We start from the raw sequence: 16,253 nt of genomic DNA, 5'->3' as shown, positions 1-16,253 counted from the left end.
TTATTGAACGAAACATAAACATATGATATACAAACAACAGAAACACATTAATCGTTGTCCTATTTTTATTCCAGTAGAATTTGCGTTGTATAGACATTGGGTGCGTGGTCTTGTGTTCATCAAGTAATACGTTCTGATGTCAGATATCAATGGAACAGGCGTCTTGAACGACATCGCGACTTTGGCTTCGGGAGAGGTAGATTTATGCGTGTCTTCTTTGCTTGTTCCCAAACTCCCTGGATAGAATATATAATTTTTGAAGGTGTGCGTTAATTTTAAGTGAATAGAAAAATACAGTTTTGATATCTCTTGATATTTTAATATCATTACTATAAAACTATTTTCATTGGCACACCTTCATAGCTGCAAGTAATGGGACCATTGTAGAGCGAGAGAGAGAGAGAGATAATGTATAAAAAGGAATGCTAAAGTTCCTGTGGTATACAACAAATGATATCACAGCACAGTGTCAATAAAGATCTATAAAATCTGGAACAGGAAGTGTTCTATGTATTACATATGTCATCCCTCTTTTCTTATTTTATCAATACTCGTAGAAAGTGATAGGGAAAAAAACGTTTGCTCTGTGATAGGCGAGGAGACCTACCGGAAAGCGTGTGCCATCAGATCTGTTGCACTGCATCGAGAGTGGTGCCATGTCGTACAGTGACAACATAAGCTTTGTGGTGGTAGGTGACCAGCGGATTGAACTGTAGTTTTCTCTGTCGCCCTTCCTCCTCGATGTCTTGTCATTGTCCCACCTGGCCATGAATTAATCAATACGAATGATATGTGACTTGTGATGGTAAAATAACCCATAACAGACCGCTAAATGTTATAATGACATAAACCGTTTAATGTTTTTGTAAATATAATGCTTTCGAAGTCAATCGAAAACGGAAGTGTGATCGTATTTCATGCCCATTCCATTCATTTAGTTTCGATTTTATCACGTGTCCTAGCTTGCAGCATTATGATTTATTGACGAACGATCAAACGCCTTTTTTTAAAAACTTGAATAGTACCAATACGGGGGTGGTTACCACGAATGGTAATGTAAGTTATATTTCATTACTTAGAACGGTCACTTTAAACGTGATGAAGTGATAATGATAGTAATATTTTATTCTTTCTGCTTTCCTCATCAGTATATAAACAAACTCTGCCTCCTGACCAATTCCTACTGCATGCCAATATGATTTATCAAAGAGACATCCATAGACGATGACTTACATATTGAGGAAGCTGAAGAACTTATGAAGACTTGATGTTTGTACTGAGGACTTGCAGACCTCAAGGCTTGTCCGGGGGTAGTATAGTATATAGTTTACACACATCTCGTCCTTGATAGAAAACCCGCCCTGTCAACACACATCAAGACTGTAATACAGGAAAGCGATACACGAAACAATCAATATTTCACGTGGGCACTAGAATCAGCAGATCATATGAGGATTTAGTCCTGTCTTACTTAAATATTAAAATGATACATGGAACTAAGGTTAATGAATTTGAAAGGAACAGCATGTCGAATCAGGCAAGATGTTAAGGCAACCTAGGGATATGAGAAAAGAAGTTTGATTCAAGGGCTGTGTCAAAGAAAACTCTAAAAGGGAGATTGTCTCTGGAGCTGCTTGAGACAGAATTTACATTGGATCTAAATGAGGAAAAAGGGTTGACTGCGAAGCTATATGGGAAAGAATGTATCAATTTAGAGCCGTTGAAGAGCAGGTTTGCTTCCATGGTTGTGTGAATTCAGAGATTTAGCCCGAAAAAGTATTAGCATACCACTGTAACGTTTGGTCTGTCTTCAGTATGGTAATCACATGTAGTCACCAAGGCGTCACCCTACCAAAACAGAAAATAGTTTTATTTTATTAAAAACCGACAAGAAAATAATCCATAGTTAGAGTAGAACTGTATATGTTCATGTGTAGAAACTCGATTTTTTTCTACAGCATCAGTGATAAAGAATGTGTGCTTTTTCCTAGGCTTGTGCATCCAAAGTGAAATTGATGATAACATTGTCGAGGTTTTGAACACAGAAAAATATATATCATGCGATCACTCAACCTTTTTGAATATATGTTAAACAGAATGCGAATAAGAATGACATTATTTCATTTTCCATCATTGATTGGACGAAAGTCCTAACATGATTGTTCTGTGTTATTAGGACAACATTTCAAATACATCTGACACAAGGCAAGACATAGAATACCTTACCGGACGAATTTCGACTGGAACAGGAAGACGACGGATTTCTTGGAAATGTGGACTGTAATGATTGTCTCGATTGAGTTCTGGAAGCTCTACTCCATCACGAACGTGTTTGGTATATACTTTCTTTCCAGTCAAATGAGTATGTAATTGTGATCCAAATATGTGAATGCTCTGATGACCAAGGCCCTTTAGTAAACAATTGAAATTATTTTATAAGAAAGTTTAGAAGTCATTTAACTGTTTACATACTTCCTGTATTGATTAACCTAATTCTTGTTATTGAACGAAGACTGTAAATTAATGATGTCAAAAATTCTGATTTCATGTATTTGTTCACTAATTCCACTGTTTCATGAGCAGTACAAGGATGACACGACTTGAAAAACCAGAAAATATATTAAATACACTTTCTACATATAAGACAGTAGCATTGAATGTTAACGTATATATATATATAGAAAAAACTTGATTTGACGAGATGCGAGTAAATTATAAATAAAAATGATTTTTGACAAAAGAAGAAAGACGTTACATTTTGCGTCTTTCTTCTTTTGTCAAAGTGCAAAATGTAACGTCTTTCTTCTTTTGTCAAAAATCATTTTTATTAATATATATATATAATATGTTCAATCAAATTGCCCACGTTGTTTCACTTGAAAGTTCTCACCACAGATGTGCACTCAGCGATACAATAACCAGTAAGTGGAAAGGATGTCTGACCCGGAGGTATAGCCATTTTGTTTGTGTATTCCAATCCAAGTTCCATAATGCCAGCGTCATGGCGACGCAAATGACGTGTGACATAAAATCTTATTCCTGACGAATCCACCATGCCTGCAATTGCAATGCGTAATTTGATTTATTTAGAATGTATTTATTTATTGTAACGAAAGTAAGCTTTTAGTATGATATGTAAACAGACGAGAAGAAAGGGAAAGTATGTATACATTTACTGTATGGAGAAAGATGTGGATTAAATAATTTTTTGCAAAATTGTCTTATCAATATGATTATGTAAAACTGATAACGTATACATAGGTATTGAAAATAAAAATATCGTTTTGATATATGATAGTTTATGGGTCAGATAATACCAAATTATTGATAATTACTTAACCATTGTTGAAACATTAATATTTGAGAGAATTTGGCTTCTAATTATTTCTAAACTTTTTTGATGCATCAAGAATGCCTGCATTGATACCAGTAAAGTTTCTCTTGTTCTGGTGCTTCTTGTGTAATTATCTGGCAGGTTTTTATTTGATTTTTATTTCATTGTCGAATTTTTTATCTTGTATAATACCTCTGATCATATTAGGGTTGTTGTAATGTATCTCTAGGAGGATGAAGGAGGATGTAGACTTCTCGCCTATTGGTGTTCCGGCTTCTGGGGGCAGTATAAATGGCTACAAATGAAAACAATAGTGGTAAATCTGACATCATGATCTTATTTCTTAACGAAACACATTTATTATGATATAGAACTTAAATGTATAACGTATAGTCGGTTATATCCGCAGGATTGATATTTTCGTTATTTCGAGGTATAATAACGTAGTAGCGAAAATTGAATCCGTGAAGTATATCCGTGAGACACACGAGTATTCGGTATCATTAAATTGAGATCGCAAAATTTTGATTTATTCATAAATTATTCGACCGTTTTAATAACAAATAACGAAAATGTTAACCTATGAAAATTACTAGCTGTACGATATTAGAAAACTATACGTTCAAAAATGTATGGATTCATTTTAAAGAACATTTCTATATCTACATCCTTCCATATCATACAACAACACAACAGTACTGCCTACCCCAGCTCCCATTGCCCAGGCTCCGATAACATTCCGACATGCGGACAGTCCTGGTGGCTTCCCTTCCGCCATTCCGGGGCCGTTGTAAGGTCTGATGACGTCATTGGGGCCGATTTCACACTGAAATACCTCCATGTGGTGTACTAGGTGCTCACTTCCGGGTTGAATGACACTTTCGTACTACATTGGATAAATTGTACAGGTAATTTTGATATGTCTTTTACACATTGATACTTCGGATTTTGTTATTTCTTTCATAAGTAAGTGATTGCCCTAAACATAGGTGCTACTATATCTATTATAACAGAATAGTGTACATAACTGATTCAATAGCGTGTTTACATGTATTACTTTATACATGTTTATAGCTAAAACTAAATATTACATCTTCGATATATGTAATGGTGTGGTCTTTGATAGACACTGGTGAGGTTTGTAGATATATTTGTACTCATTTCTAACGATATGTAAACATGCTTTTCTGTTACCAAGGTTTTCTGACAGACATATAACGAGGTTTATACATACATTTGTAGTCACCTTAATGACGTGTTACCATGGTTTTTTCTTATACATTTGCTGAGATTTGCTCAAGTTTTTATATTTAACTTATTAACGTGTTACCATGACATCTCTGATATACGTGTGGTGAGCTTTGTACAAATATTTATGCTTACCATGATGACGTGTTACCATTGTTTTTCTGATATGTTTTTGATGATGTTTAAACATATTTGTGCTCACCTTGAAGATGTGCGACTGTGTATTTTTCCGATATATATTTAGTATTTGTATTCTTAGTTAATATATGTGAAGATATCTGTACATATATTACATATACTCACCTTGATGATATGGTGTTTTTCAGACAGGTGAGGAAGCCTTGTAAGATACCACCAGTATGTAGTATCCTTATCGGGAACTGTGATCTACAAAGGAAAACACGGTTTTTAACATGTACAATTCTATTCAGTCTTGTTAGAAATAATGAATATACAATTAAAATAAAGCTTGTTGTTGCCTGACAACGGGTCAAAATATTTATTCAGTTATATTTACATAGAAATAGTCTAAACTGGTAGGACTCTGATTCAGAAAGGAGCACATTTGATGATTACATGTGTAATAGCTGGCCAATTTCAGATTATCTTTGTCAGGTTAAAAGTATGCAAATGAAGTCGTGGATACAGCAAATTCCTGAAACATCATCCAATGAATCCCAACTATGTCTTGGATGGATTTATTATTTTACTGGTTGTAAACTTAATCCGAATTCTGACACCGACGAATATTTATAGTACAAAATTTACCTACCGAAGGAGCAGTGACGTCAAATGTCCATGTATCACTTGGGAACACAGGGGCGGGGATGTCCGGTTTTAGAAGCTGTACCCGTGTGACTTGAACTCCTACGCCAGACAATGACACACCCTCCAATGTACGGGGACTGGATTCACCGAAGAAAAACAATATATGTGTAGTGCCATTCTGCAATAACAAAGCGTTTATACATTTACACAGAATTGATATGTTTCTCTGCAGTCATTCACGTAGTGATAGCGGTGTTCATTGTGTCCAGTTGTTGTCTAATTTTACCTGTTAAAGACTTTGACACAATTAAAACCAGCAAAACCCTCATACCTCAATGACATAGTCGTGTGTATCACACGTGTCATATCGTCTTTGGAACTCCAGAATGCGCTTCTGTCCCTCAATAGATGATGTTACTAAAATAAAATCCTGGTGCCTGTCAACGTGTAAACGCCCATGATCGTCCGTCCAGCAATCCTGTTGACAAAGATGTAGAAAAATATCTTAGACGACTCTTCTCAATAAACTTAGGATGTTAGATATATCTCTTAATAGCTTTACCATAGTCAGTACTATAAAGCCCGACTAAAGAGCCGAACTATGATCAGCAACGTCAATCTCAATAACCTGACCGTGATCAGTAACGTCCGTTTCAATAACCTGACCGTGATCAGTAATATCCATCTCAATAGCCTGTGATCAGTAACGTCCGTCTCAATAACTTGACTGTGATCAGTAACGTCCGTCTCAATAACCTGTGATCAGATACGTCCGTCTCAATAACCTGACTGTGATCAGTAACGTCCATCTCAATAACTTGACTGTGATCAGTAACGTCCATCTCAATAGCCTGTGATCAGTTACGTCCGTCTCTATAGCCTGTGATCAGTAACGTCTGTCTCAATAACTTGACTGTGATCAGTAACGTCCATCTCAATAGCCTGTAATCAGTTACGTCCGTCTCAATAACCTGACTGTGGACAGTAATACCCATCTCAAGGGCCTATGATCAGTTACGCCCGTCTCAATAACCTGACCGTGATTAGTAACGTCCGTCTCTATAACCTGACCATGATCAGTAACGTCCGTCTCAATAACCTGACTGTGATCAGTTACGTCCGTCTCAAACCTGACTGTGAACAGTATTATCCATATCAATGGTTTGTGATCAGATACGTCCGTCTCAATAACCTGACTGTGATCAGTAACGTCCGTCTCAATAACCTGACTGTGATCAGTTACGTCCGTCTCAAACCTGACTGTGAACAGTATTATCCATATCAATGGTTTGTGATCAGATACGTCCGTCTCAATAACCTGACTGTGATCAGTTACGTCCGTCTCAAACCTGACTGTGAACAGTATTATCCATATCAATGGTTTGTGATCAGTTACGCCCGTCTCAATAACCTGACCGTGATCAGTAACGTCCGTCTCTATAACCTGACCATGATCAGTAACGTCCGTCTCAATAACCTGACTGTGATAAGTAACGTCCGTCTCAATAACCTGACTGTGATCAGTAACGTCCGTCTCAATAACCTGACTGTGATCAGTTACGTCCGTCTCAAACCTGACTGTGAACAGTATTATCCATATCAATGGTTTGTGATCAGATACGTCCGTCTCAATAACCTGACTGTGATCGGTAACGTCCGTCTCATTAACTTGACTGTGATCAGTAACGTCCGTCTCAATAGCCTAACTGTGATCAGTTACACTCCATCGTAATAGCCTCTTTGGTCAGTAATACCCGGCTCATTAAACTTATTTTATTAAGTAATATTACATCTAGTAACCTATCTATGATCATTACCATTGCTTATAATAACCTACATGTAACAACGGTTAGTAATGTTATCTCAATGCCTGACTATAATCAGTAACAGATGTCTCACAATCCCAACTTTGATCAATAAATCCTTTTTCAATAGAATGAGTAGTTTCCTTTTTGTTAGTGGTGTTCATTGTATTCAGTCGTTGTCTAATTTCATCTGTTAAAGACTTTAATAAAATAAAATCCAACAAACCGTCATACCTCAATGACATAGTCGTGTGCACACACGTGTCATATCGTCTCTGGAACTCTAGAATAACTTTTGATAATCTACTTGTGACATCGGTTAGTAATATTCGGCTGTAATGTTATCTCGGCTGTAATGTTATCTCGGCTGTAATATTACCTCAAAGCCTAACTTTAATCAGCAACATCCTTCTCAACAGATAACGTTAAGTTATATCCTTTTTAGCCTAACTATGATAAGAAATGCATCTCACAAAGCTAATTTTCATACGTAATATCCTTTTTAATAGCCTTACAATAACCACTTATATTTCATTCAGTAACATGAAATATAATTCTAGCAATACGACATATTGATTTAGGATTTGTTTATAACATCCTCGCCATATTGTTGTCAGAGATATCCGTGTTAATTTTATCTCTATGAACAGTAATATTCCTTCAAAATTACCTTCATAAATTCAATATCACTAGACAAGCAAAGTTTAAACTAAGATTATTCAATCAAATACTAATTACATGTCTCCTATTGAATTAGACATGAAAACTTGTTCAGTGTTTTGTTCACTGTCAAACTGTTAATACCACTGGTGGCCAACAGCGATACATCATGGTTGTATTATTATTACGCGGGTCCGAAATATATTACTTCATTTTGAATTTTAATGTGCTTTGAGGCGGCTGTAACAATGACAAGCGTGCATCGTGGTGATTTAGTATCAGAAATACAATATCACTATTATCTCATAGTATCTGTTTAACTTCATCGATCGTTCGAGGCCAAGATTGGATTAATTTACAAATGCACTTGGTTTGTCTCGGTATGATTCAGCACGAGTTGACATGATTAAGAATTCATAATTTCATGGTTTGGTTTGGCTACAATTTTAGATGTATAACTATCCTTAACAAATGTCGTTGTCTTTATGTCGTTCTATCGGAGAACAGTTAATGTTTATCAATGATTGTTATTCAAAACTGTTTTAAAGACGGCTGTTAAAGTTGAATTTCATAACGCTTCGAACCCTTATCTGTAACGTTAGTCTGTAGGAATATTAGCTGTCTGGTAAAAAAGAAAGGAAAAAAAAAAAAAAAAAAAGCAACAGATCTTGACGTGACCTCCAAATCATTGACACGACGGCAAAATCTGGAAGGAAAACTTCCCATGGAGGCTGGAAATGTACAAGGAAAGTTTTATAAATACACTGTCCTTTCCATTGTCTCTTAAACTGGCCAAGGTGTTGTGTAGCATACTATTTTATTCATGTGCAATCATTTATAAACTTTCTATGATCAATAGAACAAAAAGTTTGAAGCAAAAATGAAGTGTCGATAGTTGACATTTTTGTACTGCACCACAAATAAATACAACCCTTTAATACTAAAAATCTTCCTATAGTTGCTTCATTCTGTTAGGACAGAAAAAAGAGATAAAATCTACGATGAATATGTTTCAATTTTTGATGTAAACACCTATATCTTGTCCGGCAGTCGTTCTGTGAAATAGATCTTCGCTGATATGTCAGACTAGAACACGTTTCATGATCAATCCTACTTACCTTCTAACCAACCAGCGATATGATTTTCATTGACATAACTGCTATGATATGTGTTAGAGTTTCACACATGATATCTGGGTATACATATCACAAAGGCAACATATGGCAATCGCGCCAGAATATCTCCTTCTATATCCTATGACAGTATAGGATGTGAAACTTGAACCGTCGTATGATCGTTGCTACTGTCAATATTTATCACACAGTGACTTTAAAATGTCATCCATTGCATGAAATATGTTAGCAAAGACAGAAGGAGATAAAATATGCAAATACATGTTATTTTGTTGCAGTTGTTTCGAAATCAATTAGTTGTAATAGCCGGCATACATTTAACAAATGGGAAGCTACTTGTTGTAAGTAAATAAATTTCGTAATTTTCATACATCAAATAATTTTAGAACGGCGTCAAGTACATACGCATTTTCTGAACCATGCCACAATTCGAATGAATTAAAGCATGGCAAGCAGGTTACAGGACACCTCGAGGACATAAAGTCCACCAGCAGTGTCTACCACCATCATTCTTTAAGATCGTTTAAAAGACACACAAAGTGAATAGTTACTACATCAGCGTTAGTTCCCAACATTTCAACTAAGGGAATCGAAGCAAGTAAGCTTAAAAACATATTAAACTTTAATTTGAAAAAAATAAAGTGTTGTGGTAATATCTGACATGATGAATTGTGAAAACAACTTTATTTGTATATGAACGAGGAAGGCAAAATTGCTCACGAAGTCGTACATTACCGCTTCATTATATTAACAGGATATCAATGTAGTCAAGGGAAAAATTCAATTCGAGTGGTCAATTTGTTTAGGAATGTACTATGTCTATGTTATTTTAAAGAATTGACACAACAAGAGAAAATAATATTTGGAAAAGATAGAATAAGAAAACAAACTCGAGAACAAATTTGACATTTACTAAAGAGGACATGCATAAAAAAAACATGATTGGAAAATGAATCATCAAATGGATAATCACTCAACGTGTATATTATAGAGAGAGCATTATCAAGATATAGTGAATTAACTGTTATGATGGAAGAATGCAATGCGCTCTGTAAATGTTTTACAGAAATCAGTATTTCAGTAAGCTATGATTTAAAACGGGTCATATTAAGAGGAAACAAATACAAAAAAGAACGCAAGCCAAGCAAACAAACAAACAAAACAAAAAAACGCCCTGAATCAATGTCTAGATTGTCGTTTGATCTTCCAATTTTTCGAGTGTTTTATGAATGAAGATAAAAAAATAAATGATAATGATAAACACCACCCTATTAGGTTGTTGAATGGAAACTTCGACTGATCTATCAATCTATTAATGAGTAGTGTTACGTACAGGAATAGGTCACCTTACATTCTATTAACACATTTATTTAATTATCATATTAGATTGGACATTTTGTCTTTGATAACGAAACAAATATTGACCATCTTTCATCAGATATTCTACTGACGTCATCTGTACATCCACAATGGTTCAAGTGTCAAAGCCCATTACAACCGATCTGTGTAATGGTAACATGGTACAGAATAAATGTTGAATGGGTATTATCATTGTGAATGAGTGTTGTCTCTCTGTACTCAAACAATCTCTTATAACAAAACATTGACTGACACAGAATGCACTCAATGGACTGTATTTTGATAGCATTCTGTGTATTTGAATAAAATCGTTGAAGAAATTGTATTTTAGTTTCATTATTATTTATATGATATGTAACAATAATTCGGTCGCTTTGTTTGCTTAAACTACACACAGAACACCGTCAACGTTTCGTTCCGACCATAAGCGATTAGAATGACTGGGGGAAAGGCATAATACGACATTGTATGGCAAAATGGATTGTCAAGTAATATTACATTCATACAAGTTATGCTACATTCATTCATTATCTGAATTTCGAAATACGACTCCCGTTCAAACCGGCACTCTGGCCTACGCTATTATCATGTAATTTAAATCACACACGCAGTGCCTGGGAGTTACATTTTACTCATGACGAAAGAAGATAGAAAACCAAAACTAATCAAATAGAATGCATCATATCAAACTGTTCTGAAAACAGATATGATTTCTGAAACTCTAAATAAAGTCCATATTTCTGTTTTAACCCATTTGTCTTATTGATAATATTAAGAAGCTGATACGTAACAAGGCAAAGTATATAACTCGACCGGGTTATAAGATATTGGACTTACATAATAATGTTTATTACATAACAAGATAGACATGGTGGGCGACACTTGCTATGTAAACCTTAGTTACTCTCAGTTCCAAACACTGAGGACAAGGTAAACAAGAACGTACCCACCAGGAAGCTTCAAACACGTTCGACTTCCTTTCGAACAAGGCAGTTAAGATTATTTATGACGACTGCACAGATACTCCAGTGATCTTCATCAGCCTGCATCTCTTAAAACCCTGTTTTTGTAAGCTTCTATATTAATTGACGACATCTTGTCCTAAAATCGTGACATTGGAAACACGCCTTTGAATATTAAATCAACTGCGGCTTGTTAAATCTTTAAGTTGGAGATGAACGGATGCTGCTGTAAAAAATAAGATTCATATATCACTGCCATCATTTAAAATTACATATTGTGATTTCAGGGGTGAAAATGAAATGACGTGATTAATTTGCTTTTGACATCACAATGAAGATAATACGATTTCTGTTAAGTTATCGTTCGCGATTAATTAAAAAATTCAATTTCGGATAAGAGTTATGAAGCCCGTCACATTGGTTTGATTTTAGAAAACACCTGACAATTCATAGACTTTATTGTGAACTAAACTGAAGCGTATTTTTAAAAAAAAGCTAAGTAATAAAAAATACGGAGGACAAAATTATAAAAATGGAGTATCTGGTTGACAGCATTTCCTTATTTGGGAATGTGATATATTTTTTACCAAGATTGATATTTTTATAGAATTTGGATCAGGTTGTCATGTTGGTAATTTCTTGACGTTTTCATAAAGCAAATACGATGCCCGAATCAAAATAAGATCCTCCGTATGTGTGTATATAACTATTGAAAATATGGTCTTTTATCACTCTTTTGTTTCGTCATTCTTAATGCCTATATATAGTGGCTATTTCTGAGTTCTGGCCAATGTGATAAGTTACAACCAATGAAACATATTCTAACTCAAGTAATCAGATATTTGTTTTCCTACAGCTGTTTCAGACACTCTAACAAGCGTACATGACTCTTGAATCAAATTCTGTAATAAAATATTAAAAGTTTTATTAATCAGGAAGTATAAATTTCAAACTCTATAATGAAAATTGTATTATGATAATGAACTTGTGTAATGATTTAAATATGATGTTGTAAACATGTGGTAAAAATATCCTTGTCAATCATTTACTGACTGTACACATCAGTTTTGTTATACAGTAATACTACAGTTGTAATTTTACTTCAGTATAGTAAACATGTATATATATAAACACAGTATTATTATTTGTATGATTTACAGAAAAGGGTATAGTTATATACTTATATACTCTGGCATAACATTTCTCTAATTTTTATGTCAGGTTAACAAGGCTTTCTTCACATTAATTTTGTTCTCCATGAAGGGACAATGTGTCCTATTTCAGTACAATAAACTCAATTAAACAATAGCGCAGTGAATACCAAGGCAGGATGAATTTCATATTAATTATGGTAGTTGACAAACGAATGGATTGAAACAAGACACTTCGTAAATATTCAGCTTAATAATCCTGTGAGAGTTTTAGTAAAATCAGGTTCTCAAATTACCTCCCTTTACAGGCAATTAATTCACTGGCATTGTCAATTATGATTGATAACATATCAAATTTCTACATCGGAATAATGATCTCTTATCATTACATCTCGACACATCAGAGTCGATTTGTTACATTTGTATACATAGTTGGGTCATGTAGGTTATCGATCGATCATCTTAATACGATTTGAGTTTTTATGTATATATCGCTTTCCATAATTGTTCTATATGGTATCGTGCTCTTTTAGCATACACTTATACTGATGTGTCGGACTACATATCCTTGCGGACATATATTTCCCTAATCTTACAGATAAAGGATATGATACTTTAAAGTAGTACCGTAATACGCAGCAATTAAACAAGATACAGCTATGTTGTGGTTTGTTTCATTATGTAGAATTATATCGGTATATCTTCATGTTTTCGTGATTTTCAATCATTTTACAGAAGGTGAATAGGAAATGTTTATGTTATATCGATCCTTATTTTGACATTGTCTGTGAAAATTGGTAAAAGTAGCGAGAAAATCAACAATTTACCAAAAAATAAACGTCTTTATTTCTATATTTTCCAAATATTTTAACTAATGTGTACAATATGCTTCCGTAGATAAAGGAAAACAACATGATATCGTATATTCTCAAATGATCAACTGCTAGGAGATGTCGTGTAGCACTCGCTACGAATCTTGATGGAGATAATTTAATTCGTACGCATTGTGATAAGCAACCGTTTTCAGGTAACGATTCCATCGATTATCACCAGAGAAGAATATTCGCAGCAGATCAGGTAGTTACATATGTAATAGATCTTGGTCAGTTTACTAGCAACTCTATACGATCTAGCGGAGTCATGGACAAAGAACTCGTCTTTAACGAGAATCGTATGGTCAGTGATCGAAATAGGCCTATAGGGCTACCTCGTCAGGTTCATACGTCCATACGAGCAGTGCGATTGCCTCCAACATTGAAATCCTGTGAGCGGTACTATCAAGTTCCTCAAGTTAAGCTCAAAAGCAAATACCTTGTGACGTCACGAATAATAACGTAACATATAGATAATTATTAAAGTAATCGGATGTTACAGAAAAGATTTATGAATCAAACACACTCTGCACCATCTCGATCTATAACAAAATATCAAGCGCAGAAATTCTTATAATTTAATTCACTTAAACACATCTCTTGACATTTCCAACCCTTGTAGCACTGATATTTATTTCGTCTTTGATGGCACGTTATTTCATTGTTTACATGCTAAGAAAATAACTCATTTTTTAACTATAGCACTATCTCCTAATCGAAGCATTCACATCGCTGATTATATTATCAAACGTTATCGTCAAAAATGCGAAGAACACTCATGTTGCAATTTTTTTCGATATAAAATCTTTCATACTTTTTCAGCACCGGGTTGTAAACGAGGGTGAAATCAGAACAAAGAGGCATCTGTATAGGAACAAGCTACATCTTTCACATTAACGCCGATAACATATATCACATTCCTTATGTTAACGTGTCAAGTTCAAATGAAAATCATATTTTTATGTTTGTCGAGGTCATATCACTTGCGTGTACAGAGATTTCTTTTAAATAGGTTGATCAATTTTAAGGAAAACAATCGTCTTTTTTATAGTTTGAAATTCCGTAATATTAATTTGCGGGGACAATATGACTGTATTCGTTAAGATTGGACGTTGCAACGTGATATGTCACTTATAGTCATGACGTGCAGACAGACAAAATAGTTTTCTATTCAATATTTTCAGCATGTAGGCGTTGATAATGGCCATTACGAAAAATCGAGTTTATGACATTTTTTCTACACAACACAATGATAAGTATACACAAATAACTGTTTAACTGTTTCTAGATTATGTGATTCAACTAATAATGAATTAAAATGTTTCCATTAAATGACATTCTTTATGTCGCCAACCTGCACAGAATAAATGATACTTGGTTATTATATTACAATGCAAAAAAGAATGATAAAACATCAGAAAACGTCATTTAATATTCGATCAACCCCTAAAAACAAAAGCGTAGACAGAAAATCGTTATGTATGAAATTTATAGAATAACCAGGATGTTAATATTCACAATATTTCATGTTTATGAGGCTCAAAGGACAATTAAACTTGCAAATAAAGCAAAACGAAAGCAGGAAGGTGTTATGGACCATGTCAAATGGGAGGACAGTTGCAAATCCAGCACGATAACTCTACGTAACAAGGGAGAACAAATGACGGCAACTAGATGCATACAAATGGATTGGTATCAATGAAAATGATCTAGTTTTACAGCATGTTTAGCAGTGATGCTTGATTTTAGTGTTGTCTGTCATTGTACAAACGACAGAAGCATTACAGCAGTTATCAGTGTTCTAACATATCACAATAGAGACATTCTGTGTTGAAACAAACGAAAGGCAAGAAAGGACACCGGTAAAATTATTTGTACATTCTTTAACGTATTCCTCATCTTCAGAGGAATGCGAATAAAGCTGTACACTAATTCTACTGTTCATTGTATTGATGACTATATGTGTATAAGTTATGTATCGTCAAAAAAGAAACTAACACATCGTTAACACTTAAACACACAAGGCTAAAAATTCAGACATTTGTTGTTGAAAAAACTAATTCAAAACACATCAACATTTCAAATCTATACAACTATATATATATCAATGTCACATTGTAGTTAAAGTAAACTGCACATTTTGGTAACAATTTACCTTTAAATCGCTCCTCCCTCCCCTAACACACCTATCAAAACTAAAATGAAGGACGAGAACGATTCCCGTTTATCATTGATAATGGATGTACGTAAAGGTTACCAGAGCATATTCAGTATTTTCAGTCGTTATCATATAATATTTATGCAATAGAGGTTGCAATACATGTAACCTATAGATCAACCTCAATTTATATATTTATTTACTTATCATTTGTTCATGAGACTTGAACTCTATTTTTCGTCTATGTCATTTCAATACACACGTTTATAATGAAGTAGATTTCTAATATTGAGAATGACCACTCACCTGAAAGTGGTGAACTCCATTGGCCTCCCAATAAACAGCGAGGTCGGCATCGTTAGTCATTCCGTAGTCAGAAAAACCCAGACCAAACCAATTGTTTTTATGATTGTTCACCATGGCGACCAACTGGAACTTTACCAACTGTTGCACACCGTCCACATCCCAGTCCAAGGACAGTTGTCCATTTGGGTCCAAAATTGTGTGGTACCGATATATTGGCAATGACAATGCAGTCTGGAGCATCCAGATGATTGTCAGCGCTGTAGTCAAAAAGTTCATATTAATGGTTGACAAAAATGCTTTTACTTCAAATGTTTTATAATGGTTTTATGTAAGTTATACTCCAGCGTACATTGCAAAGGCATTGTATCTCACTCGGATACTTGTATACTCAGTGATGCATTAGCAACTGATCATTTTCTATACTGACAGGTTGTACAACGCTGCCCCACACGAGACCTGCAGCATTGTTCGACACACTGACTGCTGCTGCTGCTGAA

General features: G+C 34.7%; 1 protein-coding gene across 1 annotated transcript; it reads right to left on the bottom strand.

The window, feature by feature from the left end:
- Positions 1-146: 146 nt before the first annotated feature.
- Positions 147-16,032, bottom strand: LOC132553306 (dopamine beta-hydroxylase-like). The gene is made up of 12 exons (XM_060217537.1): positions 15,757-16,032; positions 5,682-5,828; positions 5,355-5,528; positions 4,886-4,969; positions 4,041-4,220; positions 3,527-3,629; positions 2,891-3,057; positions 2,227-2,409; positions 1,789-1,848; positions 1,234-1,361; positions 608-761; positions 147-236 (listed from the first exon to the last, which is right to left on the bottom strand). Exons 1-12 carry the CDS (start codon positions 16,030-16,032, stop codon positions 147-149), a joined length of 1,746 nt encoding a protein of 581 aa, XP_060073520.1.
- Positions 16,033-16,253: the final 221 nt, after the last annotated feature.

The sequence above is a fragment of the Ylistrum balloti genome, unplaced genomic scaffold (assembly GCF_031769215.1).
Source record: "Ylistrum balloti isolate Yb309-2 unplaced genomic scaffold, AGI_CSIRO_Ybal_v1 Utg370316, whole genome shotgun sequence".
In the NCBI taxonomy this organism is placed as follows: domain Eukaryota; kingdom Metazoa; phylum Mollusca; class Bivalvia; order Pectinida; family Pectinidae; genus Ylistrum; species Ylistrum balloti.
Note: the sequence above shows the minus strand (reverse complement) of the source record. Positions and strands in the feature narration are given on the sequence as shown.